At 38.6% G+C, this 12,004-nt stretch overlaps 1 protein-coding gene across 1 annotated transcript; it reads left to right on the top strand.

The window, feature by feature from the left end:
• Positions 1 to 4,375: 4,375 nt before the first annotated feature.
• Positions 4,376 to 4,800, top strand: LOC144249186 (cytochrome c oxidase subunit NDUFA4). Its single transcript, XM_077791412.1, has one exon. The coding sequence runs from the start codon at positions 4,454 to 4,456 to the stop codon at positions 4,700 to 4,702; it is 249 nt and encodes an 82-aa protein (XP_077647538.1). The 5' UTR covers positions 4,376 to 4,453; the 3' UTR covers positions 4,703 to 4,800.
• The last annotated feature ends 7,204 nt before the right edge of the window (positions 4,801 to 12,004 follow it).

The raw sequence follows: 12,004 nt of genomic DNA on the forward strand, positions 1-12,004 counted from the left end.
CCCAATCTTGAGAAAGGCAAGACATAGATTTTGAAATCATTATTATTATTATTATTTTTTTTTTTTTGGTGATTCTGGGAATTAAACCCAGGGCTTTGTGAATGCTAGGCAAGCAAAAGAACTGCATCCCAAATGCTTTTTTTTTTTTTTTAATATTTATTTTTGGGCTGGGTTTGTGGCTCAGTGGTAAAGCACTTGCCTTGCATGTGTGAGGCACTGGGTTCAATCCTCGGCACCACATAAAAATAAATAAGTAAGTAAATAAGTAAATAAATAAATCTATTTTAAAAATATATATTTTTTAGTTGTAGTTGAACACAATACATTTATTTATTTTTATGTGGTGCTGAGGATCAAACCCAGAGCCTTGCACATGCTAAGCGAGCACTCTACCGCTGAGCCACAACCCCAGCCCCCAAACACTTTTTTAAAAATATTTTTTTATAGTTGATAGACCTTTATTTTATTCATACATGGTGCTGAAAATCAAACCCAGTGCCTCACACATACTCCTGAGCCACAGCCACAGCACCCCCAAACACTTTTTATTTGAGATAGTTTCACCAAATTGCCAAGGTTGACCTCAAACTTGCAATCCTCCTGCCTCCGTTTCCTGATAGCTGAGATGACAGACATGTACCACCATGCCCAGCTGAAATCTTACTTTTTAGTTGTCCTTGTTAACTTTGACCTCCTTCTCTCCCTCTCTCCTTCCTTTCTATCTTCATTTCTTTTCTTGTTTTTTTTTTTTTTTTTTTTTTTTTTTTGTATTGGGGAATAAACCCAAAGGGTTTATTCTCTCTACCACTAAGGTATTTGAGACAGGGTCTTGCTAAGTTGCTGAGGTTGGCCTGGAACAACTTTGAATTTTCCTGCCTGAGCCTCCTGAGTCACTGAGATTACAGGTGTGTGCCACCAAGCCCAGACTTTTTTTTGAGGCAAGGTCTTAATTGCCCAGACTGGTCTCAAATTTGCCACTTTCCTGCCTTAGCCTCTGGAGTCACTGGGATTACAGGTGTGCACTACTGTACCCTGTACTAAGTTTCAAATTAAAATTTATTTTCAACTTGTTCTTACCACATCTCATCGATTTAGCTAGAACAGAGATTTAGGTGGCATAAACATAAAATAAAGTAATTGGAAGTCCTTGTTCTCTGATTCAAGAGATTATTGGCTATTCCTCAAAATATCTGAGAGTATTCAATCTCAGTGCACAAATTATTTTTGTCTTCCTCCTCACCATGAATTGCTGTCAAATAATTAGAAATAGTATGAATTAGAGTAGGAAATTAGAAGCCAGTTACCATGGTGCACACATGTAATCTCAGATATTCATGAGGCTGAGGCAGAAGGATACAAGTTTGAGGCCAGCCTGAGCAATTTCACAAGACCCTGTCTCAAAAAATCAAAAGGGCTGGGAATGTAGCTCAGAGGAAAAGCACCCTGAGTTCAATCCCCATTACCACCATTAAAAAAATAATAATAATAGGGCTGGGGATGTGGCTCAAGCGGTAGCGCGCTCGCCTGGCATGCGTGTGGCCTGGGTTCGATCCTCAGCACCACATACCAACAAAGATGTTGTGTCCGCCGAGAACTAAAAAATAAATATTAAAAAAAAAAATTCTCTCATTCTCTGTCTCTGTCTTTCTCTCTCTCTCCTCTCTCTCTTTAAAAAAAATAATAGTATAAGCATAGTTGGTAGGAGCTGGGAGAAGGAATCTAGATATTAGAAGGTAAGGGTAAAGCCGAGCATGCGTGAGGCTCTGGGTTTGATCCCCAGCACCACATAAAAATAAACAAATAAAATAAAGGTATTGTTCCATCTACAAGTAAAAAAAAAAAAAATAGTTTTTCAAAAAGGTAAGGATAACCTGGGCTCAGTGGAACCCACCTGGGATTACAGGTGGGAGGTTGATGTAAAAGGATTGATGTAAAATTCAAAGCCAGCCTTAGCAACAGAGCAGGTATTTAAAAAAAAAAAAAAAAAAAACAAAAAAAACGGGCTGGAGATGTAGCTCATTGGAAAGTATCCCTGTGTTCAGTCCCCAGCACTCCCTCCCTGTTTCCTCACTTGATCTCAATTATAGCATCCTTGTTATTGCTCACTCAACTATTCCCCATCATACACTATACTGGTTAAATTATGAAAATTTTCCACATCAGTTAACTACAACCTTAACACGGCTTTACACAATCCTCCAAGGAGTTCCATAGACACTTCAACACTATCCAGCCCGGTGACTCCTAATCTTGTTATGGCTGCATGGCTGCAATCAGATTTATTTAGAGAGGTTTTTGTTTTAATATAGATTCCTGAATCCTATCTGAGTATCAGATTGAAATTTCCAGAGACTGGAAGTGAGAAATATAAAAAAACTCTGTAGCTCTTCTGACCCAGAAGAAGCAGGTGTTTGGGAACCAGGCACAACATTCCAGACCGGCTTTCAAGGTTTTCCACTCAAGTAGCTCAATCCTTATGATCTTTTGCTGACCTCTGCCCTTGCCTTTTTTTTTTTTTTTTTTTTTTTTTTGGTACCAGGGATTGAACCCAGAGGGGCTTAACAACTGAGCTACCTCCCCAGCTCATCATATGTTTTATTTTGAGACAGGGCCTCACTAACTTACATGGGCTCTCGTTCAGTTGCTCAGGCTGGCTTTGAACTTGCAATCCTCCTGCCTCAGCCTCCCGAGCTGCTGGGATATAGGTGTGCTCTGCCACACCCAGTGAAACAAGGGATTTGACTGACAGGGACGAGTAAAAAAAATAAATAAACTCACATCTTGTTATGAAGGAAATCACTGGATAGAACAAAGAACCATTAGGTCTTAATAGTTGGGGTATTCTGAAATTTCTAATCAACCTTTAAACAGGAATTGGTCATGAGACAAAATTACTGAAATGTTCTAGCTTTGTCTAATAAATTAAAAAAAAAAGTCTTGATGAGCTTCTTCTGGTTCAGTACATACATTCCTCAGCACACACGATCATGTCATGAAGTCACCCAGTTTTCTGAACAAAAGCTGCTGGGGTGGGGACATGTCTCATTTCCTGCCCTTCCCAGAGCTGGTTATTGCCATAGAGTTTATTACAATCTGCCTTGAGCCAGAAAAACATCTGTAGCTCCTGAAACATCCCATACCAAATGCTTTCTTTCCCTCATTTCTTTGAAGAGGAGCGCACAGGTGAGGGGCAGAGAAACTTAAGGTTAATATGAAGGTGAGTCCAAATATATGCTCATAAATGGTATAATCAAACAAAATCTCTGCTGATCAGAAGGTATGTACATCCAGCCAGTCGGTCAAAAGTACTTCTATAGGCTCATCCAGAACATTCTGGCTACATAATAATAATAATAATTATTACTATTTTTTTTTTTTAGAGAGAGAGAGAGAATTTTTTAATATTTGTTTTTTAGTTATCAGCGGACACAACATCTTTGTTGGTATGTGGTGCTGAGGATCGAACCCGGGCGGCACGCATGTCAAGCGAGCACGCTACCCCTTGAGCCACATCCCCAGCCCCTAATTATTATTATTTTGTACTTGTAATTCAGCTCATGAGGTCTTTATCACTAAGCTATATTGCCAGTTATTTTTTTTTTTTTTTGAGACAGGGTCTCACTAATTTAGTGAGGGTCTTGCTAGGTTTTTGAGGTTGGCTTTGAACTTGACCTCTTCCTGCTTCAACCTCCTGAGCAGGTGAGATTATGGGGGGTAGACACCAAATCCAGCTTTCACTCTTACAAATTTAGATTACTCAAGATAATTTGAAGCCTACGGAATGGGAGAAAATCCTTGTCACCTGCTCCTCAGTGCGTTGATATCCGGAACATTTGAAGAACTAAAAAAAGCTAATACAAAATAATGATAATAATAAGAACCCAGGGCTGGGGTTTTAGGTCAGTGGTAGAGCACTTGCCTCGTACGCAGTTTAAAAAAAAAAAATAAGAAGAACCCAATCAATAAATGGGCAAAAGAACTAAGTAGATACTTTTCAAAAGAGGAAATACAGCCAGGCACTGTGATGCACGCCTGTGATCCTAGAGGTTTAGGAGGCTGAGGCAGGAGGACCGAGAGTTCAAGGCCAGCCTCAGCAATTTAATGAGGCCCTAAGCAACTCGGTGAGACCCTGTCTCTAAATAAAGTACTGTTAAAAAGGGCTGGGGGACATGGCTCAGTGGTTAAGTACCCTTGGGTTTGATACCTAGTACCAAAAAAAAAAAAAAAAAAAAGAAGAAGAAACACAAAAGGTGCAGGCAGTGGCACATGCCTATAATCCCCACAACTCAGAAGACTAAGGCAGGAGGATTGTAAGTTCAAAACCAACCTCAGCAACTTAGTTAGAACTTGTCTCAAAAAATAAAAAGGGACATCTTGGTTGCAGAGGCTGCTTGGTCTTGGGCCTGATAGGTTTTTCTTATCTGGTTTTGGGCCGGAGGCTTCTATTGCCAACATGCTCCGCCAGATCCTTGGTCAGGCCAAGAAGCATCCAAGCTTGATTCCCCTCTTCGTATTTATTGGAGCAGGAGGTACTGGAGCAGCACTGTATGTGATGCGTCTAGCATTGTTCAATCCAGATGTCAGTTGGGACAGGAAGAATAACCCAGAACCCTGGAACAAACTGGGTCCTAATGATCAATACAAGTTCTACTCAGTGAATGTGGATTACAGCAAACTGAAGAAAGAAGGCCCAGACTTCTAAATGAAACATTTCACTGTAAAACTGCTTATAATGAAGGTCTTTGAGAAGCATCCGCACAATTTTCCACTTAACCAGGAAATACTTCTCCTTTGAATGCATGAAATCGGAGATAGAGGAAATAAAAAATAAAAAACAAACAAATAGAAATACTAGAAATGCAGGAAAAAATAAACCAACTTAAAAACTCAATTGAGAATACTACCAGCAGAGTAGATCACTTAGAAGAGAGAACATCAGACAATGAAGACAAAGTATTTCAACTGGAAAAGAACATAGACAGCTCAGCAAGTCTGCTAAGAAACCATGAACAGAACATCCAAGAAATATGGGACAATATCAAAAGACCAAATTTAAGAGTCATGGGGATACAGGAAGGCACAGAGCTCCACACCAGAGGAATACACAGCCTATTCAATGAAATAATACGAGAAAACTTCCCAGACTTGAAGAATGAGACAGAATCCCAAATCCTAGAAGCCTACAGGACGCCGAATGTACAAAACCATAAGAGATCCACACCTAGACACATTATAGTGAAGATGTCCAACATACAGAATAAGGAAAGAATTTTAAAAGCTACAAGGGAAAGGAAGCAGATTACATTTAGGGGTAAACCAATCAGGATAACAGCTGATCTCTCAACACAGACTCTGAAAGCTAGAAGATCCTGGAATAACATATTTCAAACACTGAAAGAAAATGGTTTCCAACCAAGAATCGTGTATCCGGCAAAATTAAGCTTCAGGTTAGAAGATGAAATTAAAACCTTCCATGATAAACAAAAGTTAAAAGAATTCGCAGCTAGAAAACCATCTCTTCAAAAAATCCTTGGCAAAACATTGCAGGAAGAGGAAATGGAAAAAAACATTGAAAACCAACAATGGGAGGTAGGACAGTAAAGGGGGGAAAGTAGTCAAAGAGGAGAACAAATCAGGTTTAGTAACATCAACAAACAAATATGGATAGAAGTACAAACCATATCTCAATAATAACCCTAAATGTCAATGGCTTAAACTCACCAATTAAGAGACACAGGCTAGTAGAATGGATCACAAAACAAGACCCAACAATATGCTGTCTACAGGAGACGCATCTGATAGAAAAAGATATCCATAGACTGAAGGTGAAAGGTTGGGAAAAATCATACCACTCATATGGACAGCGGAAACAAGCAGGCGTGTCCATACTCATATCTAATAAAATAGATTTCAAGCCAAAGCTAATCAAAAGGGATAAAGAAGGACACTTCATACTGCTCAAGGGAACCATAAACCAACAAGACATAACAATCATAAATATATATGCCCCAAATAATGGTGCAGCGGTGTTCATCAAGCAAACTCTTCTCAAGTTCAAGAGTCTGATAGACCACCATACAATCATCATGGGAGACTTCAACACACCTCTCTCACCACTGGACAGATCTTCCAAACAAAAGTTAAACAAGGAAACTATAGAACTCAACAACACAATTAATATAATTATAAATTATGGACTTATGGATAAAATATTATATTGCAATTCATACATATATATGAACATATTTAAAATCTGTGTATCTTCCTGTGAGTCCTCCTTTGGAGATTTCTACTTGACTTATTAGTAGATCATGGGGGTGCAGGTCTAAATAGTCCATATTGTAATTCAGCAGTAGCTTAAAAGAAAATGAAAATATTACATTCCTTATCTGAAAGATTTCATAATTGTCTAAATAAAGGTCAGTAAGTTGAGAATTTTTTTTATCAGTGTTAATAAATGAAAAATATGTATGTTTATAATACCAACTTGTGACTAAATATAATTCAATTATACTTGACCCAGAATTAAGTTTCATTGGGGCCAAGTATTAGGAAAAAAAAAAAAAAAAAAAAAAAAAGAATGCATGAAATCATGTTGATTTGTTGGAGTTTATTACACTGATTAATAAATCTCTGAAACTTGATATGTGTCACTAATGTAGAAAATAAACTATTAAAATTTTAAAAAAAATAATAAAATAAAATAAAATAAAAAGGGCTGGGGATGTAGGTTAGTAGTCAAGCACCCCTGAGATTGATCCCCCAGTACCCCCACCCCCGCAAAAAAAATACAAATAATAACAACAAACATGGGGGTTGGGGATATAGCTCAGTGCTTGCCTCATATACACAAGCCCTGGGTTCAATCCCCAGCACCACCAAAAAATAACAACAAACACAACAAACATTAGTGAAGATGTTGGGGGTGGTTTACCGTTCATCCATTGATCCATTGTTGGTGGGACTGCAAATTAGAGCAAAACCATTCTGCTATTTTTTTTTTTTTTTGTACCAGGGATTGGACCTGGGGGTGCTTAACCATTGAGGCACATCCTCAGCCTTAAAAAAAAAAAAAAAAAAAAAAAAAAAACTTTATTTATTTATTTATATGTGGTTCTGAGGATCAAACCCAGTGCCTCACACGTAAGAGGCAAGCACTCTGCCACTGAGCCACAGCCCCAGTCCTCCCCAGCCCTTTTAATAATTTTTATTTAGGAACAGGGTCTCGTTAAGTTGCTCAGGCTGTTTTTGAATTCAAGACCCTCCTGCTCCTGCCTCCCTAGCTGCTGGGATTACAGGCATGAACCACCGCATACAGCTAGTGCAAACACTCTGAAAAGCAGTATAGAGATTCCTCAACATACTAGGAAATGAACCACCATTTGACCCAGCTATCCTCCTCCCCAGTATATATCCAAAAGGTTTAAAATTAACATACTACTGTGATGCAGCTGCATCAATATTTATAGCAGCACAATTCACAATAGCCAAGCTATGGAAGAAACCTAGGAGTCCTTCAACAGAAGAATGGATAAAGAAAATGTGATATATATACACACACACACACACACACACACACACACACACACACAATGGGGTGTTACTCAGCCATAAAGAAGAATGACATTAAGGCATTTGCCAATAAATGGGTGAAACTGGAGACTATCATGCTAAGTGAAATAAGCCAGTCTCAAAAAGTCAATGGTCAAATGTTTTCTCTGACATGCAGAAATTAATCTAAAATAAGGGTGGGGAGATAAAAATCAATAAAATATCGGGCTGGGATTGTGGCTCAGAGGTACAGCGATCGCCTAGCACGAGTTCGATCCTAAGCACCACAAAAAAATAAATAAATAGAGGTATTGTGTCCAACTACAACTAAAGATAAATAAAATAAAATAAAATAAAATAAAAAGGCAATAAACTAGATCAGTGGACTTGACAAAGGAGATCAAAGGGGAGGGAGGGAGGGAGGGAGGAGGGATGGCCTAAGGAAGAACAGTGGAATGAGTCTGACCTATGAACATATTTGGCTCTCACAGTGATCTCACCATCATGTATATCCAAAGATACTGATTTAGAAGAAAACGATCAATAAATAGAAGAAAGGTCAGTAGAGTTCAGGGGAGGGAATGGGAGGGGAGGGAAGAAGGGAAGGAAAGGGGAAGTGCCGGGGAAAGAACTAGAACAAATTATATTCCATACTTTTATGATTACTTCAAAATGAATTCCAATGTTGTGTATAATTAAAAAGAGACAATAAAAAAATACAAAACTTGATTTAAAAACAAGACTGTGAGCCTGCTTGCAGGTAATACACGCCCACCACCACCAAAGACCCCAAATCAAAACTCAACTCTAAACCAGGCCCTGTGGAGCGTGCCGGTAATCCCAGCAATTTAGTGAAAAAGTGTCTCAAAAATAAAAAAAAAAAAAATTTAAAAAAGACTAAGGATGTAGGTCAGTGGTAAAACATGCCTCAATACCAAAACACTAGGCTGGGGCTATAGCTCAGGTGGTAGAGTGCCTGCCTCACATGCACAGGGCCCTGGGTTCAATCCCCAGCACCATTAAAAAAAAAAAAAAGAAGAAGAAAAGAAAGAAAGAAGAAATACAAAAAAAAAAAAAAAACAAAACACCCCAAACTCAACCCTCAACTAGGCCCAATAGTGCACAATTGTAATCCCAGATACTCGGGGAGGCTGAGACAGAAGGATCACAAATTCAAGACCAGCCTAGGCAACTTAGTGAGACCCTGTCTCAAAATGAAAAATAAAAATGTGACTCGGTGGTAGAGCGCCCCCTAGGTTCAATCCCTAATACTGCTAAAAAAAATTCTAGACCAAAACTTCTTTTTTGAAGACAGGGGTAGTGCTTCTGCTAGGCAATTGCTCTACCACTGAACTGCAGCCCCAGCCCTAGACCAACCTTCTTTTGAAACTCCAACTCATAAGTAAAGAGAAGAGGAAAAATCTTTTCATGTTTTCTTAAATTCCGCTTCCCAGACAAGGCCTTGTTCTCTGCCTTCCTGCCTTTATTGAGCCCCTGCTGCATGCCAGGCATTGTGATGACACTGGAAATTCAAGTGAATAGAAATAAGCACACAGTTCTTGGAGTTCTGTTCTATGGGCACCTCTAATTATAAAGTGGAAAATATGATGGGAGAGATTTGGATCTTACAATGGGAAAGGCAGAGGAATAAGGGACAAGCAGCAACTTCAACTGCTCTGTAAACACTAATCCAATATTAACTTGCAAAAATGTCCAACAAGTGGTCATTTTGATGTGAGTGAACATTAATTATAAAAATGTTCAGCTTCATACTATTGCAGTTGATCCTCTGAAACATTCTTGAGGACATTGGCATCAAATCATGAGCACAATCTAATTTGCATTAGTTCCCATCAGGCTCTGAGTCTTTGAAATCTCCACCAGTAGCAATGGTGGAAATATACAGAAATTGGAGTCTGACTGCCACAGACTCCATTGTTCATGGACTATGTGAACTTGGAGCAAGTTATTTAACCTCTTGGAATTCATTATTCTCATCTGTTAAATGGGAATATTTCCAACAGGATTGTAAGATATAAATGAGTTTTATATGATTAAAATATATCCAAATTGGTAAATATTCAATCCATAGCTGAGGGCAGTGGCACATGCCTGCAATATCCCAGAGACTTGGGAAACTGAGGCAGGAGGATCACAAGTTCCAGGCTGGTCAGGGAAACTTAGTGAGACCTATCTTGAAGAAAAAAATAAAAAATACTGGGGTTGTAGCTGTAGCTAAGTGGTAGAGCGGCTGCCTTGCAAGTGTGAGGCCCTGGGTTCGATCCTTAATACCACATAAAAGCAAGTAAACAAATAAAGATATTGTGTCCATCTACAACTAAACAAATATTTTTTTAAAAAGTACTGGGGATGTACCTCAGTGATAGAAGACCCCTGGATTCAATTCCCAGTACTGAAAAAAAGATTCAATCCTAGCTATTTTTGCTATTATTATTAAAAAGAAAACAATGAGGGATATATATTGGGAAGATGTTGATTAAATTATATAAAATCGCAGGAAGAATAAGTTCAAGAGATCTAATGTACAACATGATTATAGTTAAATAACCATGTACTGTACACTTGAAAATTGCTGACAGTAGAATTTATGTGTTCTCATCACCAATAAATGATAACTAGTGCATAAACAATGCAAGATGTTTTATATATATGCTATTTGGCTTGATTTAGCCATTCCACAATGTGCACATATTATGAAACACTGTGCTGCACATCATAAATATGTATAATTTTAAGTGTTAATTATAAAATAAAATATGAACTAGGACTGAGCATGGTGGCACACACTTATAATCCCAGCAATTTGAGAGACTGAAACAAGAAGATCTCTAAGTTCGGGGACAGACTGGGCAATTTAGCAAGGCCTCAGCAATTTAGTGAGATTCTGTCTAAAAAATAAAAAGGGTGGAGGGGCTAGGGATATAGCTCAGTTGATAGAGTGCTTGCCTTGCACGCACAAGGCCCTGGGTTCAGTCCCTAGCACCACACACACACACAACAAAAAGTAGAGATGTAGTTCAATGGTTAAGTGCCCTTGGGTTCAGTCTTTAGTATAAAAATAAAAAATTAAAAAATTATAAAAAAAGAAGGGAAGAAAAAAAGGAAATATGAAATGTGGATGCAGTTGGGTTCAATCCCCAGCACAGGGCACTAGAGACAGAAAAGCACCCACCAGTGGTACATGCCTATAATCTCAGTTATCCTGGAAGCTGAAACAGGAGGATTCACCATATATTAAGTACTGTCCTAGAAATTAAACCCAGGGCACTCTACCACTGAATTATATCTCAGCCCTTTTATTTTTTATTTTAAAAAAATTTTTTAGTTATACATGGACACAATATTTTTATTTTGTTTATTTATTTTTATGGGGTGCTGAGGATTGAACCCAGTGCCTCACATGTGCAAAGCAAGTGCTCTATCACTAAGCCACAACCCCAGCCCCTCTTTTGTTTTTATTTTTTTGAGATAGGGTCTTGCTAAATTGTCCAGACTGACTTCAGACTTTCAATTCTCCTGACTCAGCCTCCTGAGTCATTGGAATTATAGGCATACACCACCACACCTGGCTCGAATCTGCACTTTTAAACAAATGCCCCAGACGATTAGGAATCGGGTGGTCTTGGGAAAACATGCCCTAGGACATCCTTGGGGGTCTGAGTGTTAACTTCATTCATAGCCAACCAGTTTCCAAGAGAATCATGCTGACATTACTGTGACTATTTAATGTGAATCAGTCTTTATTTTGCACTGGTGTGGTGCATTAACAAATTCAACATACAAGATAGCATTACATATTGTAGGTTAGCGTTACAGCATTATGCAATTTCACACAATTCATGTTAGCTTTTTCATTTGTTTTTTTGTGGTTTTTTTTTTGTTTTTTTAATTTGACACATTTATTTTATTTTTGTTTCATTTTTACAAGAGAAGACACAAGGTAAAGAAAGACGACCACTTTGGAGAGGGATCATGGTGAGGGCAATGTCACTGTCATGGCCATAGTAAAAGCCTTCCAAAAGGGACTTGCATTTTCCCTCTCCTGAGCAAGCCACACCTGTCCCTCAAACCAGCTCTGTTCTCATACCTAGAGCACGGTCCATCAACATGTACATCTTGGCTGTGTTCCTCTGAGAACTGAAATAAGGAATAACTCATACAGGGACTTCTGTTATTATGAAAAACTCTTGTCTCAAGGGAATCAAGATATACAGACAGAAGGACTGGCTCTTGCAAAATCAGAAGTGACCATTCCCTAACCTATTCCTGACCACGAGTGCTTTGTGCAAAACGTAGGATGTGACTCTCTTGTCTTTCAACTGACTCCACCCTTCCCAGTTAGCTCTGGAAAGAACAAATTCGAAAACCAAAGTTAGCTAAGAAACTTTGGGACAGCAAAATGCAGGGCACGATGGATCAGGCCTGAGGTAGG

This window comes from Urocitellus parryii, chromosome 11 (assembly GCF_045843805.1).
Source record: "Urocitellus parryii isolate mUroPar1 chromosome 11, mUroPar1.hap1, whole genome shotgun sequence".
Classification (NCBI taxonomy): domain Eukaryota; kingdom Metazoa; phylum Chordata; class Mammalia; order Rodentia; family Sciuridae; genus Urocitellus; species Urocitellus parryii.

Excerpts from the sequence above, each read along its gene's own strand:
- LOC144249186 (XM_077791412.1), top strand. The coding sequence starts at position 4,454 with ATGCTCCGCCAGATCCTTGGTCAGGCCAAGAAGCATCCAAGCTTGATT.